Source organism: Neoarthrinium moseri (assembly GCF_022829205.1).
Source record: "Neoarthrinium moseri strain CBS 164.80 chromosome Unknown scaffold13_Wmoseri_CBS_16480, whole genome shotgun sequence".
Lineage (NCBI taxonomy): Eukaryota > Fungi > Ascomycota > Sordariomycetes > Amphisphaeriales > Apiosporaceae > Neoarthrinium > Neoarthrinium moseri.
In genome coordinates, this window is record NW_026055127.1 from 220,636 (window position 1) to 238,743 (window position 18,108).

At 51.7% G+C, this 18,108-nt stretch overlaps 8 protein-coding genes across 8 annotated transcripts; 4 read left to right on the top strand and 4 right to left on the bottom strand.

The window, feature by feature from the left end:
• Positions 1 to 1,789: 1,789 nt before the first annotated feature.
• JN550_004680 (uncharacterized protein) lies at positions 1,790 to 3,392 on the bottom strand (the record flags this gene model as incomplete). Its single annotated transcript, XM_049316223.1, has 3 exons — positions 1,790 to 2,209; positions 2,258 to 2,650; positions 2,709 to 3,392. 3 exons carry the CDS (start codon positions 3,390 to 3,392, stop codon positions 1,790 to 1,792), a joined length of 1,497 nt encoding a protein of 498 aa, XP_049173301.1.
• A 436-nt stretch (positions 3,393 to 3,828) lies between these two features.
• JN550_004681 (uncharacterized protein) lies at positions 3,829 to 4,959 on the bottom strand (the record flags this gene model as incomplete). The annotated part of the gene is made up of 1 exon (XM_049316224.1): positions 3,829 to 4,959. The coding sequence occupies one exon, from the start codon at positions 4,957 to 4,959 to the stop codon at positions 3,829 to 3,831; it is 1,131 nt and encodes a 376-aa protein (XP_049173302.1).
• A 957-nt stretch (positions 4,960 to 5,916) lies between these two features.
• On the top strand, positions 5,917 to 7,968 carry JN550_004682 (uncharacterized protein; the record flags this gene model as incomplete). The annotated part of the gene is made up of 1 exon (XM_049316225.1): positions 5,917 to 7,968. The coding sequence occupies one exon, from the start codon at positions 5,917 to 5,919 to the stop codon at positions 7,966 to 7,968; it is 2,052 nt and encodes a 683-aa protein (XP_049173303.1).
• A 1,285-nt stretch (positions 7,969 to 9,253) lies between these two features.
• On the top strand, positions 9,254 to 9,708 carry JN550_004683 (uncharacterized protein; the record flags this gene model as incomplete). Its single annotated transcript, XM_049316226.1, has 2 exons — positions 9,254 to 9,557; positions 9,617 to 9,708. The coding sequence occupies 2 exons, from the start codon at positions 9,254 to 9,256 to the stop codon at positions 9,706 to 9,708; spliced, it is 396 nt and encodes a 131-aa protein (XP_049173304.1).
• A 711-nt stretch (positions 9,709 to 10,419) lies between these two features.
• On the top strand, positions 10,420 to 11,466 carry JN550_004684 (uncharacterized protein; the record flags this gene model as incomplete). The annotated part of the gene is made up of 1 exon (XM_049316227.1): positions 10,420 to 11,466. The coding sequence occupies one exon, from the start codon at positions 10,420 to 10,422 to the stop codon at positions 11,464 to 11,466; it is 1,047 nt and encodes a 348-aa protein (XP_049173305.1).
• A 405-nt stretch (positions 11,467 to 11,871) lies between these two features.
• On the bottom strand, positions 11,872 to 12,727 carry JN550_004685 (uncharacterized protein; the record flags this gene model as incomplete). Its single annotated transcript, XM_049316228.1, has 2 exons — positions 11,872 to 12,379; positions 12,429 to 12,727. The coding sequence occupies 2 exons, from the start codon at positions 12,725 to 12,727 to the stop codon at positions 11,872 to 11,874; spliced, it is 807 nt and encodes a 268-aa protein (XP_049173306.1).
• A 383-nt stretch (positions 12,728 to 13,110) lies between these two features.
• JN550_004686 (uncharacterized protein) lies at positions 13,111 to 14,165 on the bottom strand (the record flags this gene model as incomplete). Its single annotated transcript, XM_049316229.1, has 2 exons — positions 13,111 to 13,956; positions 14,121 to 14,165. The coding sequence occupies 2 exons, from the start codon at positions 14,163 to 14,165 to the stop codon at positions 13,111 to 13,113; spliced, it is 891 nt and encodes a 296-aa protein (XP_049173307.1).
• A 1,924-nt stretch (positions 14,166 to 16,089) lies between these two features.
• On the top strand, positions 16,090 to 17,753 carry JN550_004687 (uncharacterized protein; the record flags this gene model as incomplete). Its single annotated transcript, XM_049316230.1, has 3 exons — positions 16,090 to 16,677; positions 16,728 to 17,040; positions 17,095 to 17,753. The coding sequence occupies 3 exons, from the start codon at positions 16,090 to 16,092 to the stop codon at positions 17,751 to 17,753; spliced, it is 1,560 nt and encodes a 519-aa protein (XP_049173308.1).
• Positions 17,754 to 18,108: the final 355 nt, after the last annotated feature.

An 18,108-nucleotide genomic window follows, 5' to 3' on the forward strand; every position in this document is an offset into this window, starting at 1 on the left:
GGTTGTTAGTCTCCTCGGTTAGGCCGCTAGTGGGGGAGTAGTCTGCGGGCAAGATCTCGGAAACCCACATACCGACACAACACTGACGTGTAGATAGAACGATAGTGAGATTAAGACAAAGTCCGCCTACCGGACCTTGGGCTAGCTACGGTGGATATCGTCGCGAGAGGAAATAATCTTCAGATGTCCAAATGCTCGGCCCCAGGTCGTTGAAAACAGCAAAGATAATTCGGGCCAAGCCTGATAGCCCTATCTCCGGGATCCACAAGCGAGAGGTTCGATGAAACCTTCCGACATTCAACCTGGTAAATGCAACGGTCGAAGAACGTGTTTTAAATGAGCCTCTTCTCATCTTTACCACCCAAGACTTCTGGGCAAAGTGATCGCCAAGGCTTGGCCCGGACTGCAAATGCCTCAGCACCCGAACCTGCCGAGTGCGAAGCCCGTTAACGAGGAACCGAGGGTAAGGGAGGATTGACGCGTTTTGTCCGTGTCCTTACTGGCTGGTCGGAACGCCGTAACTTGTACAACACCACAAACCAAATTTATAAAATTGAAAATTTAAAAATAAAAATTTGGAATCTCGAATATCAACGTTGCACAAAGTTCAAATTTGATCTGCAAAGTCTGCAGGCTCTCCCTGTAGGGGTTCTCAGGCGTTCCCTTCCGATACCTGCAGTTCAAAGTGCACCACAGCCCTCCGGAGTCGAAGCCTTGTCGTTCCAACGTGCTAGTAGGGCGACATTTATACTGCAATCACGCCGAGACTCCAAAGCGAGGCCGCATCCGATTTGACCCCCCAGCGTTCGCAGCTGGTCAAAAGATGCTTTTTTAAAGCTTGGGACCGCTACCAATGACGATTCAGGTTTGGGTAACTGCCACATGCCACAATGGCCCGTGCTCGAGTAAAAACGGCAGAGCCTCAAGAGCTTAACTGAACGACTGTATACGGGATTGACAGCCGATCTAGGAGTAAGGTTTTCGATACGTAGACTACATTCAACAGCAACTTGTATCTCTATAACGCCTACACGTGGGCCGCTATGACGGCGTCATAAAGTTGGCGCATGTTATCCGGCGTCTTGCTGCACGCTGCTCCAGCAGGATGGAAAACCGAAAACAATTGATGAAGTTATTAAACACCAGCAAGCTTCTCACAGCTGTCTAATTCGCGATTGGGCTGGAAATCAGTTCCTTTTCCTAGTCCCATTGGACAGCATGACGCTACATGCAATATTATGGGAAATCTTCCGGTGTAACATACATAATCAATTGAGGAGATATGCGACACAGGTAACCACAGTTACCACAGTGACAACAGTAAATGTCAAGTTCAGATTGTCCAGGTTTGGATAAAATTTTGAGGAATCAGGACCCTCAAGCCACATCTAGGAAGTACAGTTGCTGGGCCAATATATGCCAGAGGTGACACATGGCGCACCCGCTAGGCTGGCAATAAGCCGCCACATTTTCCATCCCCTGGCATCGTCAGACCATTATTGGTAAACCCATCAGTGCTGAGAAGCGTTTCGAGGAAATCGCCTTTGCATCAAATACGACTCGACTGGCTGGAAACTACGAGGATAGTTTATAATTGCCTACTCAGTCTCTAATCAATGAGGAGACTCTAGTGATCTATTTTGCATTCCAGAAGCTGCGCCTCACAGACAAAGACGAAGCGTCAAGTATTGCATCATTTGTCGCTAGATGAACAGCACTTCTCCCTCGGAATGAGGGATGCGACCGCCCGTCTTTCCGGTTGATTTCACGGCTGTCAGATGTGTTTGCCTTACACAAGCAGAGCACATATTTCAAGTGACTTCATCGCGGCCCTCCAAGTCCAGCGCTCTTCGGGGAATGTCTTGCGAAGCCTCCAGCACTCTTTCAAGATCCTAAGCGCCGTATCACAGTTGGTAAATCCCGGTAGCGCGCCGTTCGAAGCACTGGTGAGCATATCTTCGAAAAAGGGTTGCTGGTCTTCCTCCGCCGGAGCTCCCGCTACACAGAGTGACCAAGGGAAACCGCGTGATGATACTGGCTCTGGGACGCTGCGAATGGCTTCAATGACCTGCGCAATCTTTTCCCGGAGAGAAGTTCGCGATGTCGCAGTGTGTAGGCTTGGACAGATTACATGAAGCTCTACCAGAGCTGCGCTGGCAAAAACCCGGGACACTGCTGTAATCATGGGAGTTACTGGCTGTGTCCGATCCTTGAATAATCATTAACGAGAGTCCATAGCCATTCACACCATGCTTACCTCTTCGTCCTCCACTAAACCGGCAAGAATGGTTTCCAGCTTCTTCTCAAGTTCAATGGCATCATCGAGGACCTGCGTGTCTTGCCTTGAACCAAGGCACGCAAGATCGCCGATAGTATTCATGATCCAGCTGTGGCAGCCCATAATCGTGGATGTTTGAACCCCCAGGTTACTGGTCCAGTCATTATATGGGATGATCGGACTTGTACCCCGGGACGAGCTACCCAAGATATCGAACCAGAGGAGGTTGGCAAACTGGAACTTGAAAACGTGCATCAAGCCGTCATCATCAGAACTCGAAGCAGCCGCCAGCGACACTTGGGCTGTTTTCGTGGCTACGGCAGAAATCGCAGTTAAATGTGACTGCCAGTTATCTATACCGCCTCGGAAAACCTTGTTGATATCAATCGTCCGGCCAGAGCTAGGAATCAAGGAGTGTTGTACTACCCACCTCAAAGCTGATGAGGAATAGTCCAGAGCCAATGAACTCGGCCAGTTGTTCCTTGCTGTCATGGCCGTCGCTCGCGTAATTACCAAGAAATTCTCGCAGAGCCCGCAGGGCGCCCGTATGGTACTCAATGAGCTGCAATTCCGCATTCTGCTTATCAGAGCCCAGCAGCATGAACTGATGCAGCGCTGCCAGCGATAGGATTGACTGATACATCGGGCCGTTTCGCATCGCCAACCAGAGCAGCCATCCCCGGCCGCCCAGCTCAGGCTGATCTTGGTAGTATGGAAACTGTTTAGGGAAGATGTAATCGAGGTAGTGTATAAGGAGTTGTGATTCGCGCAGAGTAAACCCGGTATGGGGAAGGGAGGGCAGCTCCACTTGTTCTTGCTCCCCGTCTACCCTTGATCGATGGGCAGGGGTATGATCATGAGCGACAGTATCGGGAGGACTTGCAGAAGCAGTGCCACGGGCGTGTCTCTTGCGGGAAACATTGAATCGCACGCTTCGCTTGATGCGAGCCAACTCGGCTTGCAGCCGCGGTCCATCATCTAGCCATTCCGGCCTCGACCCATAGCCATGGCAAGAGATCTGCCGATCTCCACACTCCCTACAGTTGGGCCGAGTCTCGTCGCATTTCCGATGGCGGATTTTGCACGTCCAGCACCCACCAGTGCTGCGCTCCATGGTGCTGGAGTGCGAGAGGTTCTGGTCTCTGGCAGCTGTGCGACATCGTCAGCCTGTAAGGTGCTCCATTAAGGCCGCTGCGCAATCGCTGGAGGTACCGTTTGCAGTGAATGCGGGGGAGAGCACGAACGTTTTAGCGGGACGCCAGATCAGAGGGGCGCCGAAAGCGCTGTACGAGGATTAAGGCTATGATTGGTGGTGTGACCTGTACCAGACCCACACAACGAGTCCTGCAACGAAATCGCGAGGAAATGGCTCCTTATACGGGAGCAAAGCTTGTTATCAACGCTACAAACACTATTGGTGTGGCTTCCACTAGTAAACTCGATCGTTCCAAGATTTCCCCGCTGGAGTCAAAGGCATGCTGGTGGTATCGTAGTTATTGAATTGGACTATCTACTCTCAAATCCGTATGGCGTAGGTAGAGGTACGGTACTCATGTATCTTCATCCCTCAATGCTTGGGAAATCGCCTTCATCCCAGCCTCCAGCTGGTCCCGTGAGGGCCATCCGTATCCCAGACGGAAGTAGGTGTCTGAGAGACCGAACCAATGGCCAGGCCCAACGTATGTGCCATACTTATTCAACAGTCTCTCGTAGAAGCTTGCCAGGCCGCCCGCCGGCTCTTTCTTCATACGGGGGAAGCAGACGACACCACCCGTCGGCTTGACCCATTCGAGAAGCTCCTCTTGGCTGATCCATGCTTCCACCAGCGCAAGCCGTGCCTTCATCTCCTCCTGGGTCTTGCCTAGGATGGACTCCCGCTGAGACAAGACCTGCTCAGCAATCCATTCGTCAATCACGCTTCCGCTGATACTGATTTGCTCCTTGGCTGCGAGGAACGTCTCCTGGAGCTGCTTGTTCTTTGTGATGATCCAGCCAACACGGATCCCGGGGATTCCAAAGGACTTTGAGAGAGAGCACACACTGATGACGTGATCTGCCAACGAGGCTGCTACAGGCAGCTTCGGAGTATAACTGATGTCCCTATAAGTCTCATCGACGAGAAGCAGAACGCCGCGTTCCTTGGTAATGGCCACCAATCGAGTAAGAGCCTCCGCAGACATGCTTGTGCCGGTTGGGTTGTGCGGGCACGTGACGGAGACTAATCTGGTGTTTGGCTTAATAGCAGCCTCGATCTCCGCAAGATCAGGCTGGAACCCTGCCTCAAATGTGACATCGATGAAAGTTGTCTCGCAGCCGATGGCCTTGGGGGTCTCAAGGTTGGTTGCATAATTTGGGCGAACAACGACCAGGTGGCTATCAGCCGCGGTTGCGCTGCCGGGTTGCTTGCGAATGCCATCGCCTCCGAGCTGGGAAGTTGCAATGATGAAGAGCGCACCAGCAGCCCCCGATGTGATTAGGACGTCACCATCGCTCACGTTGGCATCGGACGCAATCAGCTGGCGTAGTTGCGTGTTGCCGCGGTGCTCATTGTATAGAAGGGTAAGATTGGGAATCTTGAGCCCCAGAGACTCGATAGTGGCATCGGTCACAGAGCTCTCGGAGAGGTTGTTCTTGATCTTCTCGTAGCCGTACTCCTCCGGCGACTCGACCTCAATGGGCATGCGCTCGTACTTCACCTTAGTGTGGTGTGGATGGGTCCAAAGGGGCGGTTTTGGTGAGGTTTGTACGTGGTTACCAGTTGGGGGGGTATCTATGGATGGGAAGATTCAGACGCATCACCATTTCAGGCATGACCGGAGGCTTTATATTCAGCAGGGTGATCAATCGATAACCCGAAGCAAGCCATCTACAGTAGGTCCCACGGACAAGCAGGTCGATCGGCGAATGGTCTTGCATGCACCGATATCCTGGCACAATCTAGCGCAAAGCATGCCGATTCGCATGGCCGATATAGGTCTGCACGCGACACATTCAGCTCTTGGATAAGATAAGAACAGGCCGGCACAAACCGTTTCACGCCTGAGAAGCATGGCCAAGCCGGATTCCGAGTCAAGGTCCTTGCCAACCTCAATTCGATCAGGCAATCGTAACTGTCAAGCGTTGCAGTTGAACTCAAGAGGGGTTCCTGTATGCGGTGCAGAGGTGGGTCCACTGTATCAATTTTGCTTAGGTAAAAGCCAATCACTGGGCGTTTAGCCAGCTCTCGGCTCGACTTCCCTTCCCAGCAGGCGGCTAGCGCTCGTCACGACTTTCCTTGCCAGGAAGTGCATCTGGTCTGGAATCGAGGTCAGACATGAAGCAACTATCATGTGGTTACTAAAGGGGCACGACGGAGGCTATCACCAGATATCGTGGGAGTGAGAAGGTCCCTACATGACTAAAAACAACTGCAGCTCCTGTCCAATGTAGCTGGTAGAAGTCAAGTAGCATATATTGGTCGAGATTAGACATTGGGCCTTCCGAGAGCGGGTCATTCCCTCCCTGGTGCTCTTATATAACACCGCCTCTCATCGTCCGTACCTCTGCTGTCCTCCTGCCAATTGATGAAGCATCTTTCAGTTTGATCAGGTCTGCCTTTGCTCTTCTCTTCATCCTTGTGCCCCAATAGGTCGTCCGCCATGGCCGTTTCGGAAAGCATCAATCTGGTTGACGCCAGCATATCCGACCTGAAGCGCGCCCTGGAGTCGGGCAGTCTCACGAGTGTTGAACTCATCACTCGCTACCTGCACCGAATTGCCAAATATGACATGCGTGGGCCCGTACTCAATTCCATCCCTGTTATCAATCCTCATGTCTTGGAGGACGCACAAGCATCGGATGACTATCGCGCATCTGGAAAGACTCCTCGTCCGTTGGAGGGGATCCCGTTCACCGTCAAGGACAGCTTTAGAGTCAAGGGAATGACTGTCGCCGCCGGCTCGCCGGCATTCGCAGATTTGGTTGCCTCCGATGACTGCTTCATTGTTCAGCAGCTGCGTGAGGCCGGGGCGATTGTCCTAGGCAGGACCAATATGCCCGCCATGGCAGACGGTGGTTGCCAACGTGGCTTATACGACAGGGCAGAAAGCCCCTATAACCCAGCTTTCTCCACAACAGCTTACGCTTCTGGGTCATCAAACGGCTGCGGTACATCGACGACAGCTTCGTTTGCTGCATTTGGGTTTGCAGGCGAGACTGTGTCGTCTGGACGTTCCCCAGCTTCAAACAATGCGCTAGTAGGCTACTCGCCCTCGCGTGGCGTGATCCCCATCCGGGGCCAGTGGCCATTGTATCCCACTTGCGACGTGGTTGTGCCCCACACAAAATCGCTATCCGATCTTTTCGACGTCTTGAATGTCATAGTCGCTGATGATGCCGACGTTCGGGGCCTCGACTTTTGGAGAAGTCAGAGCCATATTTCCATCCCTGCGGCTTCAAGCATTCGTCCCACCGACTTCCACAGCCTTGAAGACGCTAAAGCACTTCAAGGAAAGCGCATTGCAGTGCCGAAATGCTTCCTTGGGGTTGAAGGGTATGGATTGACCTCAATGTGCTCTGAGGAAGTGCTTCGCCTATTTCGCGCCGCTCTACGAGATCTTGAAGCTCTCGGCGCCACGGTTGTTGAGACTTCGTTTCCATTGTATGCGCAGTACACAAAGCAGGACTTCCCGGGCCAAGCGACCAATGTACCCGGCCTGACCAACGATTGGATGAGCATTGAGAGGTGCCAACTTATCGCCATGGGCTGGGACGATTTCCTACGCGATAACAAGGATCCAAAACATCCCGACCTACCTTCTGTGGACCCATCAAAAATACATCCTCACATTGCACCTCTGGATGATCCGTCGGCGCACTCGGAGGCTCAAAACCAAGTTCGTTATCCCGAGATGATCGACTCAGTAAGAGTGCGGAATTCAACACCAAGCACCCTGCCTGGTTGTGCAGAAGCCTTGGAGGCTTTGGAGGCTATGACGAAAAAGTTCTATGAAGATTGGATGGATGAGAACAGATATGACCTTCTGGCTTTCCCGACAAACGGCGACGTTGTAGCTGCTGACGCGGACGAGAACATGGAGTCAATGATTCACGCACTCCAGGATGGCATCAAATACTCGAACGGTGGGAGGGCTCTCAAACACCTTGGCGTTCCTTGCATTACGGTGCCGATGGGAGAGATCAAAGACAAGAAGATTCCTGTAGGCATCACATTTGCCAACAAGGGTTGGGCTGATTCGGATTTGCTACGATACGCCTTTGCGTATGAGACTGCGTCGAAACGACGCACATCGCCGCCGTTGGCCCCATCTTTGCCAACTGATCTCATCGCCATTCGAGGTGACTCTCCAGCACAAAACCGGGGAGCCAGCCAAAAGGCGCTTCTGAAGGTCGAGTCTGTGACCTCAGATAAGGAAGATGCCGCAGAGCAACATGTTCGCCATGTCTCAATTCGGGGTTCTGTGGAGTTCGACGACCCCGTCGATACCGTGTCCGCATATGTTGATGGCGAGCCCGTCGATAACCTGCTCGTCGATGGTAGCCAATGGTCTTTTGATGGACGCATTGCGCGTCCCATCAGACATGACAAGTACCCTACGTCAGTGAAGCTGCCGAGAGATCACATAATGGTCACTGTCATCGCGAAAGCGGCGAACGGTAGGAGTGCTGCGCAGTATATAATGGTTGAATAAGTATAGCTTAGGAAACTTTAATAAAAACCAAAACCCAATATCACACAGACAGTACTGTCATAGTTCTGAACAGTCCCAAAACTTCTTCATGGCCTCCAATATGGATACTGTATAGTGATATACTCTATCGTGGCCCCACTGATTAATGACCTCAAACACAGTGATCTCAGGTCATATTAGGTTCTGAGACAGAGATATATGCAGTAGGAGGTATACTATTGAGCCCCACGTCACAACCCAATAGAACCGGGCCAAAACTCAACGTTTGCATGACGCTCCGAACCTCTAAAATTAGATTTCAAGAAACGTAACTCTGTCGTTCTCACGGCTATACATGCGTCAACAGGCATCTCAGGCAAGGACAAGCTCGCGAATATGCAATGGACGAATCCTAGGCCCCCATCTAGGGTAGTCTATGACTTTCAAAGCTCAATCAATGGCCCCATAATTGGTGTGCCTCAAGTCTGGCAAGACACAAGGCTGTAAGAGGTTAAGATAGGCATGGTGGGATTATTCCTTAGGTGATCAGGCCTATGCTGTATGCTATAGGGCAGCAAGATTGTCACGGCCTTCCCATTTTTACACTGGATGCAAGGAGAAGCTTCTGCTTGCTCAATCGCTCAGTAATTAAGTAGTGGGTCAGGACAAGGGTAAAGGGTCGTTACTGCCACCTTTGACCAATGGAACAAAGACTAGTCCAGAGCTGAGCCATCAGCTGCACCTGGCAGCACCTGGCTTGAAGCACTGGTAAGTATATTTAGCTCGCTAGGATACTGATCCATGGCGGCGCAGGCGGCGCAGCACCCTGCCGTTTGCCTCATGTCGATCACAGCACTACCTCAAATGAGTTTGAAATGATATCATGTTCGCTTCCGGTGATATGCTGGGTTAGCAGTGGGACTTGAAGTCAAAGGAATTCGGTTATTGCTCCAAACAACGTGTGTCCAAATGCTCTACCCTGAATGATGTCCAGCACAACTGCGAAAAAAGTACTAGCAATCACTTCCCTCTACCATCCTCCGAAGGACCTATAATCCTTCAACGTCATGACGTGACATTGATATAAAAGATTCGCCCGATGAATACAACCTTTAGTATCTGCAGTGACGATGGGCTGCTATGACTGAGAAAGATACGGCCAGAAGCGCTATATAAAGACAAACACTCTCGACACCTATGAAGCTTTTTGAGATCAATAAAATCAGTTCATCACAAGACATCCCCGAGTGAGCCTTCGTTAGTGTCTTATTGCGCACGAATAAATACCTATACAAACAAGAACAAAATGAAGTCCACCATTCTTCTAGCTTTGGCCACTGTCGCCTTTGCTGTTCCATCGCCACAGAAGCCGAATGAGCGCCGAAACATTGACTTCGGGGAATGTAAGGGAAAGACTGTGGGTCAATGTATCGACGAGGGGCACGACGAATCTCTCTTCAAACAGTTGAAGCCGAGCTTTGGCATCGGGGGCTGGAAGGACGCAAACGGGTGCAAGGCCAGAAAGGAGTTCGATGGATGCTACGTGGCTCAGAATCTGTATTGCGCAGGTTTGGGCAAAGTCGGAGGGACGGCTTGCCTTACTATTGCGAGTAAGTTCTTCTGCCAACACAATTACTGGAAACCGACATACCTAACTCTGTTCGTGAAGACGACTCTTGCATGAGCACGACCAAGAACTGGGTGAAGAAGCATTGCAAAGATACCAAGGTGGATGACGTCATTGAGGCCAACCAGAAGTAGTTTCTCTGTTTGAGGATTCGGCGTGGAGTTATGTTTGTTTTGCAGAGTGTCAATCTTTCTTTGATGTTTTCGCGCACGGAAGAGGCGCATACATCTAAATACATTCTTTTCTGTTATGAACACAAGAATTCTTGACTTTCCAGACATTTTATTGTCCGCTTATCTCTCTTGATCACATGTGGGAATTCGATCGCTCTCAGAAACTGCACTGAAGCGAGTTGCTCCTCTGTGTACTCGGTTTGGGATTCGTCCTCCACATATACTAGGATGTGAACCGAAAAGCGGAAAAGGAAGCGATATACACAGTAGTCCAAAAGCTGGCAAGCCATCTACTGTTAGTGCGCTAAACTTAACCTTGTAGCGACCAGACCCCTTCCTCCAATCGGCTCGGCCCAGGCTTGAAGCCAACGACTCGGTACATTGGCTTTTTATGTACATTATCTATTATCATACTGTTGAGCGATACAGAGCAGTTGCTACTGATTTGCTCTAGTGCGAATGTGATTTTGGCATCTCTTGCACAACCTTCTAAAAACAACCCACTTCGCGACTTAGTGACTTCCTTCAGGGCTCTCTCAGTATCGCTTAGCGCCATCGTTGGTGGGTCGACGCCTGAATCTTCACGCATCTCTTCTGCATCCCACGGCCATCTGTCCTCCCTGGCATTTGCATATCTGCTCGCCTCCAGCCCGAGATCAAAGATCTGTTGTTATGGAGCGCCGCTTCACCTGCTTCTCTCAGCTGCCCACCGAGCTCCGGCTCAAAATCTGGAGGCACTGTGAGGCGCGCACCAGAGTCACTGAGCTCGACGTGCCAATCAAGGAGATAGTCGAAACAGACTGCGACATCCACCACGTCTCACTGCGCAACTGCAGGCAGCCCGCCTTCGCCCGGTCTTGCCGCGAGGCCCGCCAGGTGGCCTTTGAAGATGGCGGCTTTCTCTGGGAAACCCCGGAGACTAAGAGCATCCCCGGCTTGAGCGCCTTCAACCGCATCAGAGCTACCTGGTTCTACCGCCATTCAGACATTGTGCATCTGAACTGGAACGACGCGTACGGTCTGTATGGAGATGACCCGTACTCGATGTCCATCCTCAATGCCTATCGCTCTGTGTCGCGTGCCGTCTCGTTCATGGCAGACGCAACCGTGGGTTTTGACTGGAGCGGGAAAGCGCCAACTTTCTTTCGCCCAATGTTCGACTCATCTGTGAACACATTTCTAGAGCCACGAAGGGAGTATGTAATATGTCTATCGGAAATTGTCATACATGCTACCATGGAGCAAGTCCGGGCTTCGGCTACGTTCGAGTGCCTCGAAACGCCAGTCCAGATTCTCGACCCGTTTGATGACCACAAAGCCATCGCTGCATTGCATCAACTGTGGAAGAAGGGGCGCCCGGGCGACGCGAAGCAAGCAGACTACACAGAGATGTTTGACGCACTTCTGAACCCAGAATTATTTGCCAAGCTACTGGCGAAATGGAGGGAGCTGGTGGAGAACAACTGGCTTGGCCATGTCTGGGCGGGCGAGGCTGAGAAGGGGACGCTGAGCGAGATCGATATGGTGGAAGAAGTTTGGAGATGGCGAGATTCAATGAGACCAGGGATTCCATCTCCTCCTGTCCTTGATCCAGAACTGGTTGACGAAGAGCTGCATCGGTTCAACCGCTCGCACCCGTGGGTAGTCAGTACGCTGGAAGCAATGCCTATCTTTCGGCCAACGGTGATATTTCGACACTGCGAGAGGCGGTGTTTTTGATAGAACGTCACCCCCTTCTGGCAAGGTACGGCTTGTCGAGCGCTGCTGTCAGTCGCCTCTTGTACCACCAACGATAAAATGCCAACTTATACATACGCTCTCATAGCGAGGGCATTTCAAGACCCTGGGGGATGAGTAGTCAGCAACAGTATTTCCTAGGCAGGATAGCTCGAGGCTTCTTCACTATGACAATTCGGATGAGACACGGCTCAAACAAGGTATAATTTGAAGTCATAGACAGGCTTTCACGGAATCATATTATGGTTGCTTTCAATCGCGAACCAGTTGCAGGCACCCGTAGCGTCATGTACGCGGGCACTAGTGGGATGGGAACAATGAGGCAATGTGCTACATTCAGAACATTGCAATTTGATTCCGATCTATGGACGGTATTTCCTTTGCATCTCATCCGATGCTGAACATCAGCTTCAAAATGAGTGCTAAGCACGTCCAAATGACCAGCTGATTGGTTTCCTTGCCAAAAACGGAAGATGAAACTTTGGCAGCGGTCGCTTGTGGAAAATCAGTCAGCTCGCCCGTAGCAGAGCGTGGACTCGATGCTCCTTGGCTTCCTGCTAGAGATTCAGATGAGCTTGTCGTTATTGCTACCTGCGGAGCGACGCTTGTGCCAGCTGGTTGTAGGGAACTGGTTGTATCTTCTTCCTCGCTTGAGCTTGGAGTTGGCACTACGACACCCATTATGGAGGCGTACTGGACTGCGACGTTGGTTGGCAGAGCTGCGAGGTCCGACTCCTCCCACACCACCATTAACTGGTCATGCTCAATCTGGAGGTTGGACATGGTGGTGTAGATGTCTGTAGTCGAGATGTTTGGGTCCAACAAGAACCCCATTGGCGTGGTGACGGAGGATGTGCAGATATATCTGGGGTCGATTTCCATGGTTTCAAACCCGCTGTGAGTTGTCAGATCTCCTTCCAAGGCAGGCTCTTGTATGAACATACCTCTGGCAACACGCGCCAGTCCATATCGTCCTAGAGCCCTGGACATCTGAGGCCGACGAAATGATACTCATTCCCGAGGGGCATACGCCTGGGCTGAACGTTGGATACGTGTTTGTGTACTCTGGTGGAACGCATGATGAGAATGAGGGGTCTATCCACCCGCTACTCGGCGTGTTGGTGCTCAGGGCCCCTCCAATTGGTGTTGGGCTGCCGATGAAGACAGCGTACCGACCTGCGCAAGATGGAGGAGGCGTAAACACTGTCGTCAGGGCGGCAAGGCTCGCCAAAGTAGATGACATCTTTAGGTTGTAGGGAGATTGCTGTGCGCGAGGTCAGAGTGCGGACAAGCCCAGAGGGAAGCCACGATATATGATGGTCGGTGTCTACGAGGGAGGCGGGGATCTAGCCCATGTTTCACACGGCTGTTCCGACTTAGAGGGTTGCTACGGCAGTCACGCCACTGACTTAGATCATGCGGCAACGTGGTTTACGCATCACGAAGACGTCACTCCAGAATCGATTGGCATTCCACCTTCCGAACTACAGAGGCCTGGCCACGGGCATGGACTTCGCCAAGGCGACATTGAATGAAACCCTTCAAAAAAGAATAGTTTGTGCACCAATTCTCGCGATCGGGCACCCAGCAACTGACTGCGATGCAGCTTTCTCGAAGCTGTGGAATTCACAGTCGACTCTCGTCTCTGAGCCGAGTGTATGCGTAATGCCAGCCTTCTTTTTTCATGTCCTCTCTGACCTTGTAATTGTCTTCGGCAACTCTGAGGATGTCCATATCCAGGTCGACTATGTTCATTCCTTCGGCTCGACCCATTCTGCCCACTGATCCTACGTGTGGCAGAGCGACTTGGCTCAGCCCGGCATAGTTCGTCTTCTCCTCCTTCTCAGGCGGCCCGCCGGCGTTCACGAATATCACACCACAAGTGTTCTCGAACGCCCGGCTGATAACCGTACTATTGAGGAAGAGCGCCTCTCCATCGGGGTTCAACGCATATCCCTCGTCTGTCACGTCCTTCATCGTCCAGAACGTAGGAACAATGATAAGCTGTGCGCCATCCGAGATGAGTTCCCGGAAAGCCTCGGTGAATGCAAGGTCCCAGCAGATGAGTAACCCCACTCGGCCCAGTGGCGTATCGAAGGCTTCATGGGGCTCATGAGCAGATGACACGAGGTGACGACGCTCAGGATGCCAAAGATTTTTCTTTTGATAGCGTCCTGCAATCTCGCCGTCCGAGGAGATGAAGTATGCGATGTTGCGGAGTATCTCGTTCTCCCCCTCTCTCACCAGCTCAACAATGGTTCCGGGGACGATACAGATGCTGAGCTCTTTCGCTAGATTTTGATACTTGGCAAGATAGTGCTTCCAGTCTGCACATGATGCCTTGAAACCAGGGTCGTCTGGAACCCATGATGTGAGATGATATTCTGGGAGCACGGCTAGGTGGGCACCCTTGGCGGCCGCATCTCTGATGAAGCCTTCAGCCTTTGCGAAGTTCGCAGCTGGGTCTACTGCCTATTTGTACAGCGTCAGCAAAGCTCTAATCCGTCGAGGAAGATTGGCACCGAACATTGCCCCGACCCCTGTTGAAGCTACCCCTGCTTAGGGGGTGACGTAAGTGTAACACACTTCAGGTCAGGGTGACCTATGCGAAAACTACGAAGAAGGTAGCTACAAACCTTGGGGTTCAGCTGCACGAGGGCTACTTTGTGCACGGGGGCCATTTTCGACTGAATGCGAGATTTGTTTGATGTACCAAGGCATGAGTTGCTCGGTCCATGGCCGAGGAGTAGTAGAAGTGAACGGCCCATTGAATTAGAAATCCATCGCTGAAGCTGCCCACTTAGTGGGGTTCCCCTCACTGCAACTTTGCAACCTCAGTGGACGAAATAGGCAACTTTAGTCTGCTAGCGTGAGAGGGGCGACGTCGGCGTTTTGCCAACCCATCGTCTGCAACATGAGGGTTTGCGTTGTCTCGTCGCGTTGTCCATAAGCGGAAACATATAAATAATTCATGCTGCGTACTGGAGTTTACTCTAGTTTTGAGTTGGCGAGCAGGCGAGCAGGGCCGGTAGAGCACGGTCTCTCACTCCCCCCACGGTTCACGTTCAATTGACCAAAAGCCAGCCACTGGGACCTAGGATCATGAGCCTTGAATATCCTACCGTGAGCGACCGCCACGCCCGAGCTGCTCGCAATGATGGACTGCTTTACTTACGTTGATAGATATTTATACACTGTTTCACCGTTCGCGTTATCCTCTCGGCGGAGGCTACTGTCCGTTGCTCTGGGCCCAATGCGTCGTCCAACCAGAACAACATCTACGGAAGAGCTGGTTTCTCAAAAAGCTATGTTGATGTAAGTCGTTCCATGGGCCTCAGTTAACCTTTCGGGGTGCTCCTCTCTGCTCTGATGTTCATTGTAGAGCCAGATATAGGTAGACTCGTCGGGAGACTTCCTGTATCATATCCGGCACCCTAGCGATTGCCTGCCAGATCTGGTTGAACAAGCTCTCACGCACATGTACAATAATCAGCCGCTCCCTTTCCAGTTTCGCAACTTCAAGGTAAAGCCTCGTTCTTGCAATATCTCCTGGCCCGTTCAGATCAGTTTGTCCAAGATCGAAGTCGGTTTTGAGGTGGTGCAGTCGCTCAGCCCCTGGATGGACTGTGCCGCAATTAGCATCCAAAGCCATGAGGAAGTCCAGGACTTCCCCGCGGATAGGGTTCTCTATCTTTGTCCTTCGGGGTCTGCCAAGAAAATGGTACGCAGCAATCAACGAGAGAAGAGTACAAAGCCAGAACTCGAAAGCCATCATGGCTTTTCTGCAGTGTGATATCGGCGAGTAGGGTCTGCCAACAGGATGCCATCAAATGAAAAGTTGACCTTCGTGAGCGTGTAGGACTTTCTGCGAGACTACTTCAATGGGATTGATAAATTAGAAGGCAATGTCGTGATGGTTAGATTCCCGCGGGCGAGGCCTTGAGAGCGGCAAGACGTTCCTGACTGAGCGGATTCGAGAAAGCAAACCTTATCGTCTGTCGCCCAAGAAATCCTCACAACTAAGCACCCAGTACTATGGTCGTAAGCATTTAATCGCACAACCAAGTTTCAGTCGTCAGTTGGGTGGACCAGAGCTGTCCAGATTGCCATAAGTGTATGTTTGACGACTCGAATCAGCATGAAGGCCCACCTTTTCAGGGTAAAGATAGAGATTTATTGGGCGCCTTGATGAGCAAGACAGTCTTTTTGAGGACTTATCTCAATGGATGCTTATTGTGAGCCCGGGGATATCGTGCGTCGCGGCGTCGCGCGCAGAAACGTATCATTGAGGGTGATGCGCCAGTGACCGTGATTGGGTTTCCCAAGTACCATTTATTGCAAGCCCGACTGCCGTTCAATACGATCCTTCGATCTAAACTTGACAAGATCCTTTTCACTTCATTGGTTCTGCCGGTGGTGAGAGCGTGATGGGTACAAGGTTCCCCGCGCGCGTTGGAGTCGCGGAGTGTGTAGGTATAAGTCGGGGCAACGTCATGGCGTATAAAAATGGCTATGCCTTGACGAGGATCAGATCTCTCGAGAAGTCAAACAGCTCTCTGCGCCGAAAATTTCATTCTTAAAAGTTGCGAGGCTACCACTTCAAGGATGCGGAATCATATGGCAGCTGGGTGGTTTTACTCACCCGAGCAGATCGCACGCTATCTCTTGACACGACCTACGAGTCTCAAGCCGCCGAAGACAAAGCTTCGGAATCCAGTAGCAGTCCTGCGTGAGCTAGATCGCCACCAATGGCTCATGTTCACAGTGGGCCTGCTGGGTTGGACTTGGGATGCGTTTGACTTCTTTACGGTATCGCTCTGCGTCACCGAAATCGCTACAGAATTCAAGGAATCGAACGCAGCTGTATCATGGGGCATTACTGTGACCCTAATGCTTCGTTCCGTCGGCGCCCTGATATTCGGGGGCTTGTCTGACCGGTATGGTAGAAAATGGCCGATGATCATCAACTTGGGACTATTCATTGTGCTAGAGCTGGCGTCGGGATTTGCACAGAATCTTTCGCAATTCCTAGCTATTCGATCTCTCTACGGCATCGCCATGGGCGGGTTGTTTGGGCCCGCGGCAGCAACTGCACTTGAGGATATGCCGTACGATGCACGCGGCATACTCTCAGGCATATATCAACAGGGATATGCTCTCGGTTACTTGCTGGCAGCCATATTCTATCGGGCTGTAGGTCTCATACCGTGCTGATGTAGCTCTCAGCTGATTGAACGGTCTAGCTTGTTCCGACTACAACTCATGGATGGAGGTCTCTTTTCTGGTTCGGTGCTGGCCCGCCTGTTTTCATCATTGCGTTTCGGTGGTACTTGCCTGAGACCAATACATTCCAGGTCATGAAAGCTGAAAGAGAAGCTACCGCGGTTCGAAATAATAGAGGGGCTGTCGTTTCAGGTGCTCGGGTCTGGTTCAAGGAACTGGGTACGGCCATCAAATCGAACTGGTTCCTTTTTATCTACATGGTCGTCTTGATGACTGGCTTCAACTCCTGCAGCCACGGCAGTCAAGATTTGTATCCGACATTCCTGAAGAACCGTGAGTATTTCAATATTTGATCACGCACCGAAAGAGTTTCTGACAGCTCTGCAGAGGTTGGTCTTGGTGCCACAGATGTGACGGTTATCAGTGTGGTCGGGCAGATTGGAGCTTTCATTGGTGGTAGCACCGTAGGCTACATCTCGACGTTCTTTGGCCGGCGGCTCACCATGATCGTGGCTTGTATCTTTGGCAGTGTTATACTGCCAGCATATGTAATACCGCATTCGACAAAGCTCATAGCCAGCGCCTTCTTCCTTCAAATCTGGGTTGGAGGCGTCTGGGGACCAATTCCAATCCATCTCAGCGAGCTTTCGCCCCCAGCACTGCGGACCACCGCGGTCGGCTTGACATATCAGCTCGGAAACTTGGCATCATCTGCCTCAGCTACAATCCAGGCCACTATCGGCGAGGAGTTCCCGCTGCCGCCGGCCAACGGGGTTGAGCGGTACGACTACGGCAGGGTGATCGGCATCTTTATGGGCGCCGTCTGGGTGTATATGCTCCTATTCCTGTTCCTGGGGCCAGAAATGAGCGAGGCAGAGAGGGCGGAGTACGGTGCTGCTGCTGATCACATTGAGACGCTGAGGAAGGAGGGTGTGAGTCTGGCAGACATAGGAGCGCAACGGGCCAAAACGGCAGCAGACATGGCTGAAGAACCAGAGGTGGTAACAAGGGAGAAGAAACCTGTGGATGTTGAACACATCGAATGAGTCCCGGATGAGAAGCCGGCGTTATTGAATCTTGGCAAAAGGTTGTAGCTACGATGTTGCCAAGTTAGTGTACACAGATACTGGACCTGTAGCCGTATGTTCGTATGATAGATACAGCACTGTCTTGCCTGGCGGCAAGAGAGTGATCTCCGTCTTAGTTGACACGTGCCTTTTTTCTCTGCGTGAATTGGTTCTGACGGCCGTCGCGACAGCTGGAATACGTGAATGCCACACTGATCTCTTCCTGATCTCTTTTGTGTGTGAGTCGTGCATCACCGCTAGGAAGAGAGGCTCTGTCATGGAGTCAATTGTCATGAGCCGACGCCACGGAGGCATTTCGGAATTGAGCGCCCCA